The sequence below is a fragment of the Crocodylus siamensis genome, chromosome 1 (genome assembly GCF_052110815.1).
Source record: "Crocodylus siamensis isolate JL-2025a chromosome 1, ASM5211081v1, whole genome shotgun sequence".
In the NCBI taxonomy this organism is placed as follows: Eukaryota; Metazoa; Chordata; order Crocodylia; family Crocodylidae; genus Crocodylus; species Crocodylus siamensis.
In genome coordinates, this window is record NC_143395.1 from 103,677,475 (window position 1) to 103,694,384 (window position 16,910).

The 16,910-nt window shown below is 43.6% G+C and overlaps 1 protein-coding gene across 2 annotated transcripts in view; it reads right to left on the reverse strand.

Annotated features, from left to right (window-relative positions):
• The window catches only part of MOXD1 (monooxygenase DBH like 1), a 71,079-nt gene extending 55,990 nt beyond the window's left edge, over positions 1-15,089 (reverse strand). Inside the window, exon 1 of one of the 2 annotated variants that reach the window (XM_090039253.1) lies at positions 14,733-15,089. In XM_090039253.1, coding sequence (XP_089895379.1) covers positions 14,733-14,987 — 255 coding nt within the window. In that variant the 5' untranslated portion in view covers positions 14,988-15,089. The remainder of the gene's footprint in view (positions 1-14,732) is intronic. The other variant, XM_090039244.1, reaches the window with a different exon arrangement.
• Positions 15,090-16,910: the final 1,821 nt, after the last annotated feature.

Sequence of the window (16,910 nt, forward strand, 5' to 3'; positions counted from 1 at the left end):
TGTTCCCTGTTTGATATTGCTAACACCGGAGGACTGGGTGAGGCTGTAGGGGTGCGAGGAGGCCTCACGGGAGCTCCCCAGTTGCTTAGGGGTTCCCGGTGCCCTGTGTGGGCAAACGAGTAGTGCCAGGCACGGCACAGTTGTTTGGCGCCAGGTGGTGCAGAGTCGGTGATTACGGAAAGACCAGCAAAAGCAGAGAGAAGCTGCAGGAGCAAGCGAATACTCGAGAGGAGCCCCAGGGAGGGCACATTGAGGGAAGCAAGCCCAAGAGGGGTGTGGATTATTGACAGGCACTCTAAGAGGGGTCCGGCCTAGAAGGCGTTCTGGAGGGTTTCCACCGTAACAGGAACCCCGAGGAACCAAAAAGGCCAGGTAAGGCTTCGGCCGCCTGAGCCTTGCCGGGCACATATTATTGACAGGAACCCAGAAGGGCCAGAAAGGCCAGGTAAGGCTCAGGTCACCTGAGCCTAATTGAATACTTATTATCAACAGGAACCCAGAGGGGCCAGGAAAGGCTTAGGCCGCCGACCCCAGTGGGCAAAAGCACCACCAGTAAGCCCGATTGGGCTAATGAGTAGAGGGGCGCCGGTTGCGTGACAAGCCCAGGGGGCACCAGATGAGGGGCGCCGGTTGCATGACAAGCCCAGGGGGTGCCAGACGAGGTCCGGAAGAGCAGCGAGGCTTGAGGCGTGCTAAAGGGGAGGTAGGAGGCACGCATAGCCCTTAAGGCTGGGGTGTACCGACTCACCCCATATGGAACAGGGGATAGTTCAGCATATACCGTGTATTAGGAGATAAAAGGCAGCCTCCCTAATTGAACCATATAACAGCAAAGACGTGGCGGGCGAGTATAGAGGGTGCTGGATTGCCTAATTGACACGTTAGGGGGCACTAGCGAGACCACGGCCGCTCCTAGGCCCAACGCTGTGAAAACAAGTAGGCATGGCTGTAACAGTGAGCACACATGCTGGTAGTTACAGGCATACCTCGGAGATATTGCCGGTTCAGTTCCAGACCACCACAATAAAGCGAATATCACAATAAAGCAAGTCACAGGAATTTTTTGGTTTCCCAGTGCATATAAAAGTTATGTTTACACTATACTGTAGTCTATTAAGTGTGCAATAGCATTATGTCTAAAAAAACAATGTACATACCTTAATTAAAAAAATACTTTATTGCTAAAAAATGCTAACCATCATCTGAGCCTTCAGCGAGTCGTAACCTTTTTGCTGGTGGAGGGTCTTGACTTGATGTTGATGGTTGCTGACTGATCAGGGTGGTGGATGCTGAAGTTTGAAATATTGTGAGAATTACCAAAATGTGACACAGACACGAAGTGAGCAAATGCTGTTAGAAAAATGGCGCCGATAGACTTGCTCGACGCAGGGTTGCCACAAACTTTCAATTTGTAAAAAACGCAATATCTGTGAAGCGCAATAAAGCGAACCACAATAAAACAAGGTATGCCTGTATACAGTTAATAATGCACAGACCTAACACCAGCTGGAAACTTTTCAGTGAAATATTTTTTTCATAAGAAAAACGCTGTTTCATTAAAACTGAAACACTTCACGAAAATGCATCAATTTTGATGAACTGGTTGACAAAACAGTTTTTATGGCTGGAGTGGATTTTCTAACTTGAGAGCAAGAGAGAGAAAATACTACTACAACCCACAGAGAGAGAACTGTTTTGGTCAGGAAAAAAATGCCCCAACAATATTCTGCTTTGGTGGGGAAAAAAGCTTGAAAATTTTTGTTTTTATTTAATTGTAGAACAAAAAATTTGAAAATAATCATGAAACAGACTTGCTGTTTTCCAGTTAGTGGCTTGGGTGACTGTATACGTATGAACAAGTCTGTGTGGAAAAGTGGATACATGAGTGTATATGAATAAGACTCAGTAGGAGCAGAGAAAAAGTAGTTGAGAGATCTGAGGACAATGTGTATTGAGAGGGAACAGGTGGATTCTGTGTTCAGTTTTATTCTGGAATTGTTGGACGTGTTTTCTCAGGTGGAATTAATGGACCTGTTCCGGAGCCTGTACTCAGGGAATAAGATGGCAGGTGTTTCACATGGATCTGATTGATAATACTAAGTACTTGTACTGAGTGATTAATAGGGTTTATGAAGAGGAAATTAAAGGGGGTTTCAGTGCAGAGACTGACTCATGGGGCAAATATATGGATTTGTAGTAGGGCTGTGGATCCATTCCTGAGTTTGCTTGAGGCCCATCAAAATGTCACTAGGTATGAATTTTGTGCACTGCTAAAGTAACTGTGAAATAGACCAGTAGGAAGTGTATCCCCTTACGACCAGACACAAATGGTAGAAAAAGGAAAGTTTCTGTCTCAGAACTCAATGATTAGAAAAAGCAAAGTATACCAAAGAATTCTCATCTTAACACATGGCCCAATTCCTTTGCTTAGCTGGGGAAACAAAGGCAAAAAGTCCTACCTAAACGCCACTAAGCTTACTAAATTTCTGTATCAGGGCTTGGACACAGATAGTAGGTATTCAGGATGTCACATTAGCTCTGATCTGAAGCTACTTATCTTGTTCTCCGGAATCTCAGCTTTCATTTGAAAAATATGGACCTATCTTTACTTGAAAGTTAATTAGAATGAAGGCACAGTATAAATTCAAAGCACAATAGCTTTGAAAATCAGTTAAGATAAATTGGAACAAGGCACTCATTTCAGAAAAAGAGAATCCACACATGGGGTTAACCAGGAACAGATATTGTACAAGGTTTTACTGGCTCATTTATGCCTGTCGGGAACGAGGAAAAAAATTAATTGGGCATAGGTATACACAGAGCCATCCCGAGGTGTGTGCAGGGCCCAGGGCATATCAGCCTGTGCGGGGACAGGGGGATGGCAAGCAGGGCAGGTGGCGAGTGGCCACCACACGGCAGCCACAGGGGAGCTAGTGGCTTGTGGCGGCTGCAGTGGAGCTGGAAGTGTGCAGTGGCTGCAGTAGGGCCTATAGAGTTCCCCCAGTTTGTCCCCCCTACCCCCACCAAAGGGACGGACCTGGGTATGTAAGCAAAATATTTGTAGTGTAAAATAGCCCACAGGCATTTCTGCTTTAATCAAATCCACTTCACCTTTCTAAAGTGTTCTCCACAAGTGTATCAGATAAAAAAAAATAAAAAAATCTAGGTTTCTACACACAGGCTGCGTCTCCACAGAACGCTAACCATGCAGGCATTACTGTTCAGTCATTTAGTAGTTGTATAAACCCCATAACTCCCCAAACAAGTACTAAATGACTATGAATTACTTTGCAGTAGCACTGACCAACACCTTTTTTGTGACGTTACTGCACAGTAGCCTAATACTACTGCACAGTAGCATCAGATCATGGTTTTTGCCAAGTGACGCTACTGCGCAGTAGTGTCAGCTATGCCATCAACATCTTGTGTAGACACGGCAACAGAGTTATATTTAGGGCCTGGTTTAAATTGGGATTTTGCATTTTTTGTAAAAATAACAAAATTAAGTGATTTTCATGAAAAATGTAATTTGCCACAAAATGACATGATATAGCTAATAGTTCCCCAGAAAGCAGCCATGTCATGGCATTTTGTTGCAACAAGATGGAAAAAGTGTGTGTGTGTGTTGGGGGGGGGGAGGGTTAGTGTATGGCCAAACATGGAGGCGGGTGGTGGGTTGGTGCCGGGCCGGGTCCTGCATGCATGGAACCAGCCTGGCCCAACAGCACGCAGGACCCGGCTGATTGCAACATGTGGTCCCTGCGCAGTGTGCTCTGTGGGGCAGCATGTGTGCACCTGTGAGGGGAGAAGCTGTGGCCCTGTGTGTGGAAGCTGTGGACCCTGCAGGGGGGGCAATCTGTGTGCTGTGCAGGGGTCTGCACCCTGTGTGGGGGCAGGGGATCCACCCTTCCTGAGACGCTGCCCCCACACCCACAGTCCCTTCACAATCCACCACACCCAATCTACCCACAACACACACAATCCACCCACAACATCCACACTGCCAAGCCACCCCTACAAACCCCTCACCCACATACCCAGCCAGAAAGCCCTAACCCCTACGCAAGCCCCATACCTCCCCAAACCTCAGCCCACAAACACCACACCCATCCACAAACTCCCCCAACACCCCCTCCAAATTTCTTAATATTTGTAAATATATCAATAAAATATTGCCCAACTGATCTCTGTATATATAGTAGCACTTCATTTCAATAGCAGAAGGACACTATTTTGGGTATTTTAATGAGAGAATTTGGGTTTCTTATCAGAGTATTTGCAATTTTTAAACAGGGAACACCAGGATCTCTGCTGGTGAGACAAGTGGCAAGATCCTTGCAGAGGAGAGTGTCCAGGGCCAGCCCTGGGGATCCAGTTGGAGGGCAGACAAGGTAGCTGACCTCTTAGCCATTTGGAGCCAAGAGGATACAATTTGACAGTTCAAAGCAGGCCACTGCAAGAAGCACATCTTCTGGGCAATAGCTGCCCAGATGGCAGAATGGGGGCAGCCAATTCTGGTCTGGCTGGTGCGCAGCCACAGGGCTGCAGGTCCAAGGGGGAAGATACTGTTGCAGGTGGCAGCAGATCACAGCCAGGCAGCAGCCCCCAATGCCAGACTGCTGCTGTGGGTAGAGGGTGCAGGAGCCACTCCAAGTTACAGCTACTTCAGCAGTCCAGCTGACACAAAGGGTAGTGGCACAAGAGGTCGTGACCCCAGATACCAAGTGGCTGGGCCTCAGATGCTCCTGAGGGCAAGTAGCCCTGAGCTGCTCACCAGGGCAGGTTTTTGATATTGCTGGGGCCAGCACAGGTGTTGAACCAAGCCTCTAGCTCCACCTGGTCATTTTGTCCCAAGTGGCACAACTTGCCCCACACCAAAGTGTATGTTCAGGCACGTGCACAGAGGCAAAAATGCCTGGCACAAATTTGTGCTGCTCCTGTTTGAGCTGCTGCAAGTGCACATGCCTGCATGTGTGCACACGCCCTTACTGTCTGCCTCCCTACCACCTCTCCCACCATTTTCCCCCTCACCATCTGCCCCACTACTACTGCTTTCCCTACTGTAGCAAGGGGGAGGGCATTTGAGATGACCATCCAATAATTAGATTCTACACATGGAAAATTAAAACAAATTGATACATTTTCTATGAGTAGAATCTAATTACTTGGGGAGGGTCTGAAAATCAGGGTTATCTTGGATGTGGGTAGTGATGTTATCTTATTCTGTCTACAAAATAGGAATAAACTGTACCAGAATAACTGCATCCACATTGCCTAAAGTGCCTAATTTTCTACTGTATATAAGGCTATGGTGGTACAAATATTCCAAAATTTGCAGATCTCTGGTCATAATGAATATTAGCAGCAGTAGAAACTGGACCAATTTACTGATTCTATGCTTATTATTCATCAATTACATCAAAAAAGTAATGCCTGATTCTCGTTTTTGTTGTTTCTGCAGATATTCACCATACACTTATACAAAATAAATTCACACTAGGCTGAAAACATTAGTAAATCTGACTGGTAAAAATTTTCATTAGTGCTACATGAGTATAAATGATTACAGAAGAAGGAATATGCCAGAGAGCCAGACCTCTTATTGCTATTACAAAAACTTAGATTTGGTTGTTCATAGAACAAATGTTGAAAACACACAGTATTACAGCTAATCCTTGGGAAGAAAGCACTAGTCTTCATACATGTCAGCACAGACTTTCACTTGTTTTGAACATTTTAGCCTTTGAACCAATTTAACATGTTTGAAATGTGACACGCTTAAAGTTTCTGCACTGCCTAAAGTAATATTGTATAAATCAACATTAGCAAAACTTAGCACAAAATTTATATCAGTTAACTAATTAGATGGTTTTGTCACTGCAAGCCATTTAGGAAGTGAAGCAACACATGGAAAGTTAAGTCTTACAGATTGTGCAAGTTGTTCTGCCTCATTCACCACAGAAGAAAGTAATGAAGTTAAATCACTTCTTGCATTCCATTAACCTTTATCTCTTTCATATAAAAGCTGTGCCATAGATATGGTCTCTGATTGGTGCTATACAAAACAGAAGGGAGAGTAATTTCTTATGGATGTAATAAAAGATGTAAATAGGGTCTGTTTTATCCTTGAAGAATGTAAGCACAGCTGCACAAGGAACCTTGAGGGGAAAAAAATTTGCCAGCTGTCATCACATACTTGAACAGGTGTTTATAAGAAAAAAACCCTCAAAAACTTTACAATGTCTAAGAATGGGGGAGGGTTTATGATGTCCATTTCCGATAATAAATTTTACATAGCACCCTTCAACCCATTTGCAATTCACAAACTATGAACCTATCCTGCAACTGCACTGCAGGTTTAACATGCATGTAAGAGTCAGCCTTTATATTTTATAAACACTATTGTGTTCTCCAAAGAACACTTGCATTTCAGTGGGTCATTGAATGGATGTAAGGGGTAAAACAGCCATAGGAAACCAGAGAAAGAGTGTAGGCAAAATAAAGTGTTTCCCAGTTATTTCCAGCTTAGAGGACACTGCTAACTGGAGTAAGGTAAAATGGCCACAAAAATACTTTAGCATGGGTGAGGTCCAGGGCTTGATATGATCAGTGAAGACAATTAGGGACTTGTAACTCAGCAGTAACTTGACACAGCAGACTTTATGACTTAGGATATTTAGGCAAGACAAATTATTCTAGACAATCCAAGAACTGACCAAAACTTTTGTCTGGAATCTGCACCAAACCAAAGCTTTGCAAGATTGAGAAAATGTGTGGTGAAGTTTGTCTTAATTATTGCATTTCATGCAGATGAAATCCTGCAGCTCTTCCTTCCAGCAGACTCTGGATAATACCATAAGAGGTTGTTTTCATATTGTGTCTAGCAGGAAGCAGACAGAACATAATTTTACAATAAGAAGACAAAACATTTTTTTTCAATTCCAAGTGAGTTTCACCTTTATTTTAAGGCAAAGATTCTACTCAGTTCTCACTTTATTAAAAATCGAATGATCAATAGGAAACTTACACACAGGAAAAGTCTGTAAGTATTAATCTCTCTGTCAAACGGAGAAGATTCTAGCCAACTCCCCACCCCAACCCTCAGCCAAAAATCAGATGGACAAGCTAAGCTGACAACAAGCAAACTACTGCAGGCAAAGTCTAAAGAGCACTTTGCAAGTTAATCTACCACCTGTGGGAAGTCTATGTTTAATTACTACTGGTTCTATATAAAAACACTAAAATAAGTAAAGTTTCAGTGCTACAAAACCCCAAACCCCAAATTTTATTTATGTGAGTTGTCCTAATATACCATAGTTATTCCAGGTGTAACTGATTAAGTTAGTGGAATTACACCAGGGTACACACAGCCTATTGACGTGAATTGAACTATTCATTTGAGGTAATGCTAGAAGAATTTGTCCCCAAAATAAATAATGTTTAAACACATGTGCATGTGTCTATATACAAATAAGCCATTCATGTATGTCATATAAACCCAGAAATGGGGAGACATTAATAATTCGCTTTCTGCATGACCTGCATGATCTGCTCCAAGATGGATCTAAACTCTGCCATGACACCCCTTGGTTTCTGTGAAACTAAGAGAAATTTAGACGTTTTTATTATGACCCTGCACAAAAGGAAGATAGGAGGGCTCTTTAATATAGCGTACTCTTTAATCTAGCACATACAAGCAAGATCCACTGGCTAGAAGTCAAAATAAGGTGCTTTTAATAAAGAGGGTTATTAAACACTGGAACAGATACGCGATGATTCAATAAATTCTCCCTCATCTGAATCCTGAAAATCAAGTCTGTCAATCTAAAAGATGTTCCATATCACATTATGGAATGAGATGAAGAACTACAACTAATAAGGATGAACTGCACAAAGCGTGTAAAAATTTACTTTAAGGGGAATAAGGAGCTCTTTGTCACTAGGAGTAGTCCTCACTCAGGATCCAGATTTATAAAAGGTAGATGATATCCCATTTTTAATTACTTAAAATTACCATACTGGGGCACAGGTTTCCAAAAGAACATAAGGAATCTTGAAGCACAGCTGTCAATGAGACCCGTCCTCCAAAATCCCTTTGGCACTTTTGAAAATCTTTGCCTTTTATACCTGAAATCCTTACTCTATTTTTATGCCTTGTGCACTGCTATATTTTTTTGGATTCCCAGGTCAGTGTATTTGTTCATATTATAACTGATATGTGAAACTCTGACAGGTGGAGAATGCAGGTTTATAAGAAACTTTAAAAAATATATAATCTCCTCTCCAAATATATAATAATATATAATCTCCAAAGAACTGAAGCCTGCAATGGATATGTACAAAGGTAACCTATACCTATCTCTCCATCACTTTGCCTCATCAGGGCTGGGGTGACATGGGCACTAAGGTGCATGGTTGACAAGTTGCAACTTTGAGGGCACAGCAAAAGCACTCATTGGGAGGTTCTGTCAGATTTCAATGAATCTGCAAATTCTACTAAGTACCTTGTTACACAAGGACATGAAAAAGGAAAGGAACCTTACCTCATCCATGGCAGTTCTTGCGAAGGAGATGAAGCACCCTCTAGCCAGTTGCAGTAGAGCATCCCCATATTAATTCCAAGAAGGCCTCAGTCATATGGAGATTTTTCCACATTGTCCAAAGGCATGAATTACCTCCAACAAAGCTCCAGCTAAGATATGCCAGTACGGCACACACCCTGCACCTCCCCTTTGGGTGCCTTTCAGTATGTTTTCTAAACACCTCTTTTGTTGTTGTTAGCATGAGTGCACTTAAAAGCAGCATATAGTTAAGCGCTGAGAATGCTCACTGTTTTCTGTCTTTTAAAATCCATTCCAAACACTGCTCTATGAGCAATTAAGCTAACTCTATGGGATACATTTGATAACAGATATTCTTTAGTTTGGGTGACAGTTAACAAGCAATTCTGTAATGAAGAATAAAGTACTTTTTAGTAACCCACAGTCTCTATTCACTAATGATGTATACTCTGAGTAAGGACTATTTTTGTGTAAGTTCAACAGAAGACTCTAACAATGCAATCCTCTTGTATAACTTGCACAAAATAGGCATTCATCAAGGAGGATTACTCTCCCAAAATGGGGCTCTCAGAGGCTACGTGCTGTGAGTGGGGATGCACTATTCCAGACAGGGGTGGAGACCAAGGAAAAGGCATGGATCTAGCTTGAAAATGCATGCTGTGTCAATTCATAAGCACAAAGGAGATGCTTAGATGGCCGGAGGGGTGTGTGTGGGGGGGTGTTCCTTGTAAAACTGGTTGCAAAAGTTAAGACTGCCCCAAGCACTTTTGTGGAGAGTAAGTATAATTTATGTTGAAAGTGGCCTTGGCAATATTACACAGGTAACATTTTTTTAAGCATGAGTTGCTCTTTGACAGTTTTTCCAAGGTACTAGGAACAAATAGTTCCCAACTTTTCTACAATGTCAGGCACCATTCCATATTTTTGCCTTGATCAAACATGTTCTTCTCAGCCCTGCATATTCTGCAGCTCTGCCCCAACACCACCCTCTGAACATGCCAGATTTGGCTGTAGCTCGGTCATTGTTCTTCACAGTTCTCCAACTTTTCCTTTTCTTAGCCTGTATTTATCTCCTCTTTCTATTTTCCCACCTCCTTGTATAAAAATGAAGTTGCCATTGGAATAATGTCATGAGACTTATCTGCATCTTAGCAAAATCCAAGTCCCCACTATGACTTTTGAATTCCTGAAATGCTGAGATTCCAACACAAGGTTTTTCCACCCCTCATAAGTAGTTAACACTTTTTAAAATGATGCTAGCCCTGGGTGAAGCCATGTATCTATTCCCAGCTCCTGCCCCCCTTCCCAGAGCCACACTTTTCTATGGTATTATTGTACCTTTCAGTCTGATTGATCTACCTAAACTGAATAATGAAATTGTCTTACAGGTACTTTCTGCCCTTTGCTCACCATACCAAATAATCCCTTCTGTTGCTCCATGGTCCTGATGAAACAAAAAGTTGTAATGTCAAAATCAAAGGAACACTTAAAATAATTAAAGATTAACATCTAATATAAAGCCGAAGGCATGTCACAATGAGCCAGATCACAGGTCCATCCAGCCCAGCATGCTGTAAATCACACTGGCAGAGCTGATACTACAGGAAAGACATGGACTTATCCAGACTGCCCCTTTACTTTGTTGGCCGCAACCACAATTTTCATATTTGATATCTAGTGATGGACTCATCCTGCACAAATTAATCCTATCTTCATTTGACGTTGGTGAAACAATCAGCCTCAACAACATTCCACATTAATTTACGGTTCCATAAATTAATTACATGCTGAGTGACAAAGAAATTCCCTTTGTTTGTTTTAAACAACTTCCTAATAATTTCATTGTATATCCTCTAGTTCTGGTATTGTAAGAAATGGTAAACAGTAAATGCTTATTTCCTTTCTCTGCACTATTCATTATCTTACAGATCTCTATCCTACCCCTCACTCATCTTTCTCCAACCTGAAAAGTTCTAGTCTAGTTTCTTCAAATGAAAGCCTCTCCTTATCCCCTTCTCCCATCATCCTTGCTGTCTATTATATCCTTTTAGAGATTGCAGAACCAAAACCCTCAAAATTCACGATGTAGGTATGCCACAGATTTATGCAGAAAGATAACATTTTTTTATTTTGTTTTTAGTTCCCTCAATAATAACTATTTGCCTTTTTGACTGCTGCTGAAGACTGAGGAGATACTTTGAGAGGACTAACCACCATAATTCCAAGATATGTCTTGAGTATTACCAGGTAATGTAGGGCTCATCATTGTGTATGTGCCTCAGGTTATTTTTCTTATGTGCATCATTTTGTATCTATAAATATTGAACTTCACCTGGTGTTTTGCTGCCCTTTCATTCAAATGTACAAGATTTTTCTGCAGTTCTTCAGAATCAACTTTGTTTTTTAGCACTTTTTAAAATTTTGTATCATCCGCAAACTTGGCTACCCCACTCACTATTCATGTCCTTTTCCAAATCATTTATGAACATGTTAAATAGACTGTGTTAAACAGCATAGCCACTTGGGCTAGGTACAGACATTCAAAAAGCCAACGTAAAATAGATCTAAGTTGCATGGTTTTCTGTAAGCAGCATATCTTAGATCCATAGTGAGCAGAACAAATGTTCCCCCCTTTTTGAGGGTAGGAGGGAATCTCAGGCTGCCTACCTTAGACTGGGTTCTGCTATTTTTAAACCAGTCTGCGGTTGCCCAACTTCTATTCTATTACAGGTTAAGAGACTGGTTTCCAATCATGTTTACTAGTAAAAGTGTAATGTCTGTACCTGGCCTCAGGAAACCCCACCTCTAATCTCTCTCCACTGTGAGAACTGACCATCTATTCTTTGTTTCCTGTCTGTTATATATCCACAACCTGAAATATTATTCTTCCTTTTTCATTTACTTATTTTTTTGACAGACACTTCCCAGTGATGCTGGTTGTTGTAGTTGTGGGGATATTTGTGAAAGGAAGATAAGTATATGCAAGGAAAATGATTTTTTGTAGCCTGGGAGTCATCTGCAAGCTTTCATCCACCTTAGTAAATGGATATTTTACAGAGTAATTGACAGAATCCAATTTTAACATATTGATCACTATATTTTCCACTGTGGTTATAACATCTATTCTCAGGTGAAGACATTTCTCTTCTTGTGACTTTTTAAAAATGGAAAGAAGGTCAGAGCTGGTAAAAGAAAACGGGTAAGGACCTACAGCTTTACAAGAAACTTGTGATTTTAGTATTCACCTTGAAACACTTTAAAGGGACCAGATTTCTGCTTGTCTTTTGAAAATTAGACTTTGTTTAAGGTATGTCAGAACTTTAATACACCCATAAAAGATCCCCTTTTCAAAATGTAGGCCAAGACACATTGTACTATTGATGACCATGGAGCACAAGCAGTTTGTTATAATGGAATAAAGAAAATGCAATTCCACCTTCCTTATTACAGAGGAGATGCATTTTATAGCTTTGAACTGGTCATACAATACATACACCATCAAAGTCATCCTCCTCCAGTAAGTGTGAAACAATTGTCCTATTTAGAAATATTTACTGGAGATGATGATATCAAAAGCATAAAATATTTTAAATGGCTTTGATAATATTGTAGCCGTGTAATAGTTGGGTTGGGTACAGTTCAAATAAGATTCTAAAGCTATCAGTCTCTAAAGGCTTCCTGGTACCCTGTTGTCCTGTTTTGAAACAAACTGATTTTTTTCTTTAAAGCTTGTTTTTTGGATTTTATTTCTGTTCTTACAAGAATAATTAAGTAGGATCTTGCCTTAGGGCTGAGCAAAGGAAGAATGGGAAAAAGACACCAGCCAGCTTACTAAATACTGGCATTTCAGCCAGACACTGTCTCTGTTTCACACTTCAGCAGAATAAGCCATTGCACTTGCATAGCATATGCTTATGAGTCAAATGTGCAGTTCAAGAAAAACAGCATTATGTATTTTGTAACAGCATGAAGTCATTAGTATCAATCATCTTTTTGTCCCAGTTGCAATTTACTGTGGATAGGAATGAACAAAACATTTTGAAGTATAATAGATTACTGTACATTTTAATAAGGATGGGGAAGGAAGGAGAGTACAAACAATACACACAAAAATGATTCTAGTCCTAGAGAAAATGCTTTACAGTAAGAGACGTAGAGTGCTTAATCTTTTTAGTTTATCAGGAAGGAGACCGAGTGATGACTTGATTTCAGTATAGTCGTCTGTTCTTCCCAGGAGAAAATGCAGGGAGCTAAAAAGATATTTAATCTAGGGGAGAAAGGGAAAACAACAACAACAAAATTGTAAAAACTCACAACCCTCCCCCCCAAACAAAAGAAATAAAAAAGAAACGATAGCTACAAATGGCCAAACACACATAAATTCAAAGTAAGGCAAAACTAACTTTTTAAAACTGTATTGAAATCCAGAGGTAAATGATGGATTCCCATGATGCTCATTAGCCAAACACAAGTTATGCTTTGGTCAAATGCAACTTATTGGACTCAGTACACAGGGTAACAGGATGTCCTGTGATACACAAACTGGGTGAACTACCAGTCCATTCTGGTCTGAAATGCTGTGAATCTATGAAGTATATTTCTAGATAACTAAATTACTATCATTTGGTTTTGTGTTTTACTTAGATTTAGAATCTCTGGAAAAAAAACATACCTTCAGTTTAAAAGCAGCAGCAAAGAAAATACCTTGCTGATGGAAATCATAGGTTTTAATTTAAGTAAGATAAATATCAGCCTACACTGGAGTCAGGAAAGTAAAGAAAAAACTCCATAGTGTTAGTTGTGTTAAAATGTTCAAAATATCAGTTCATCTTAGAAACTCTATTTGTTAAGCAGATGCCAGGGAGAATGGTTAGGACTCAAGCTTTCCTACTGAAATTTTAAAGATTCGACATGCTTAAAATAAACGTTCTCTGGTAGGTAAGGAATAACTTTAATGATTAATTACTTTTAGTAGTTCATGGAGGGAAAAAAAGAAAGGTCATTCCTTTAAAGCTAGATTCTGACACCTTCCATTCATGTTGAGTACTACTGTACCTCTGAGTGTTTTCTTTGAAGTCAATGATACTACTAGGAAAATAAACTACGGTGCAGGCAAATAAGGGTGACTCAATCTGTAGCCATTAGACCCGATTCCTTTGGCTTAAACCAATTTGCCCTGATGTAACCACTGGCTTTAAAGGGCTAGCTCCAGATTTACACTGGTGAAGGAAGATGCTGCTCAGTGATTCTCTTACCTAACCGTTATCTCCCCAGTTTGTAAGCCCTGTTGGGACAGTTTTACTAGCTGCATACCAATGAAGCTGAGATGATAGGTCCTCAACTCCCGTTTCAAAAACTTAAGCAATGCCTAGCAAACTTTTCAACTTTAAAACAAGTTGTCAGGGAAGAGCCCGTGAAATTGTCTTGGAAGCCTGTCACATTGAGAGCTAGGTTTAGCAAAAGCAGAAACACCCAGGGTGCCATTGTCGACTTCTGCTGTTGAAACAGAAAAAACCTAGGGCTGCTTTGAGCACATAGGGGATGAGCAGTAAATGAGGATGTCAACAGGTGAAGAGGCTGCACCCCTGCTCCCCCAGCTTGGGTTGGGATTGCTAAATGGGTTGGAAAGAAGGTGAAAGGGACCTGGGATGATCACTAAGAGCCCAATTCTCAGCGCTCTGACTAAACCACTAAAAGAAAGTTTTTTACTAGTTGTGCCCCAGTGAGGCTGAAGTGCTAGGTCTTCCACCCATTTCAAAGACTTAAGCAGTGCCTAGGGAACTTTCCAACCTTAAAATGGTGTTAAAACAAGTTGTTCAGAAAGACGCAATGATTTTGGCTGCCCTCTACTTCCCAGCTGAAAAGTTAGCTCAGGAGGACCAGCGGGGAGGAGGTGGGGAAAAAGGAAGGCACAGGCAGTGGTAGTAATTCTGAATAAGCAGGTGTCGTGGGCAGGAGCAGGGGTAGGGACACAGAGACAGGTGGGGTAGGGGCAGGGGTACTGCCACCAAAAGCAGCCGGGCAGAGGCAGGAGTAGAGCCAGGGGCAGAGAAAGAGGCAGGGACAAGGGCAGGTGACGCTGGCCCCCGTGGAAAGCTGTGCCAGGTGGGGAGGCAAGGAGCAGGGCAGCGGGAGCGCGGGGAAGGGGAGAGGCCGGGAGGCGGCGCTCACCTGCAGGTAGGGCTGCCCCCTGTCCACGCCGCCCAGGGCGATGTCGGCGCGGGCCATGCCGCCGGCGGGCGAGAGCCCGAAGCCCACGTAGCCGTGGGTGCGCACCTCGAGGCGGAAGGCGGCGCGGGAGCCGCGCTGGCCCCAGAGCAAGCGGTAGTTGCCCGCGCTGTCCAGCAGCGCGCTGTGCGGGTAGCCGCGCGGGGCGGTCGCATGGCCCAGCAGGGCGCACAGCAGCGGCAGCGGCCAGGGGCGCATCCTCCCGTACCCGCACCCGCATCCACCAGCCGCGGCGGGGCCGGCCCTGGCACTGCGGCCGGGCGGGCGGCTGCGGCGGGGGATGTCCTGCTCACCCCGCCCCCGGGGCGGAGCGGGTCCCCGCGCGGGGCTGGGGGCGCGGGAGCTCCCGCACCTGGCGGGGCCGGGCGGGGCACTGGGGCACGGCCGGCCCCTCGGGGAGGAGAAAGCAAGACCCCCCCCCCCCCGCGGGAGGCGCTGTGGCGAAGACGGTGCGGGGCTGTGAGGGGCAGGGGAGCCCTCGGGAAGGCTGACGGGTGTTTGCCCCGGGACTGAAGGCGGCGCCTCAAGCCTCGGCTCAAGGCAGCCCTCGGACACGGCCGGCCCCGCTCCCCCCATGCACTGCAGGCACCGCTCCCAGCCCCGGGCACCCCCTCCCCCAGACACTCAAGGCACTCTTCCTTAGAAATAAGGCAGCCCTCTCTAGACTCCAGGCACCCACTGCTTAGACTCAAGGCAGTCCTCCACAGACTCAAGGCACGCCTCCTTAAAAACAGGGCACCCCCGCCTGAAATGCGAGGCAGTGGCACCCCTCCGTAGACTCAAGGCACTCCTTAGGAACAAGGCACCCACTGTATAGATGCAAGGCCTGCCTCCATAGGCTCAAGACACCCCTGCACACACTCATGGCACCCCTCCGCAGACTCAAGGCAGTCCTCCTTAGAAACAAGACACCCCCCCTTTTTAAATGCGAGGCAGTGGCACCCCTCTTTAGACTCAAGGTACGCCCCAGAGACTCAAGGCACTCCTGAAATACAGGGCATCCCTCTTTACATAGGTGACCGGTAGGGAGTGCATGTGCTCCCTGCCCTGAAGGGGCTGGTGCCCCCCCCCGACAACTGACACTGATGCTGTTGGTAGGGCTAGTGTCCCACCCTCACCCCCCTGACAGGGCCACCACCATCAGCAGCTTCTGCAGGAGCCCCCAACCCCAGATTCAGGAGGCACCAGTCACTCATGCCTCTTTAGACAAAAAGCACTCACTCCTTAGATGCAAGGCACCCCCCCACAGACTCAAGGCATATCTCCTTAGATGCAAGGCACCCTTTGGTATACCCAAGGTACCCATCCTTACACTCAAGGCACTTCTTAGATGCAAGGCAGCCCTCCATATACTACAGGCACCCCTTGGAAAATGCCAGCTCCTATTTTTTCACTCATTTTTTTATTGCAGAAAAAATAATACAGCAATTCTTTTGTTGCAAAATAACACCCCCCCCCAAAAACAAACAAACAAAACAAAACCCCACCAAAACTCAGAAAGACAACACTGGTAGTAAACTAACAATGATAGCGAAGCCACAGTACCATAATTCTCAGGGCAAGTCAAACCCTACCCACCATATACTCCACGTTCTGGTCTGGCTTGTACACCCTATGCTGAAGCCCTTTTTCAAATAAAAAAGGCCCTGTGCTGAGAGGTAGGAATACTGACATGCAAAGAGGTGTAAATATCATTATTATATTCTATTAGTGATTAATTTTAAGGCTACAGTATCTCTGGACTTCCAATGATAAAATGAGAAATCACCTTGTCACCCAAATTTAACTCAATCACATGGCAATTCTAAGCCACGTGGTTCCTGTGAACCCAGTGGTTCCCAACCTTTTTAGACTCATGACACCCCTCCTTAGACTCAAGGCACCCCTTGGAAATGCCAGCTCTTTAACTTTTACCCACTTTTTTGATGACATGACCACAGAAAAATAGCAGAGCAATTCTTCTGTTGCAAAAAACTCAGAAAACCCACAACAAGTCAGAATATTTTGAACACTATGAATTCCTATTTGAAATCTCTGAGTTTTTATCTTGTGAATTGTGTTTCCACACCTAACAGCGTTAAACATTGTGGGTGCTTATACATGAGTGTGGAGGTTGCTCCC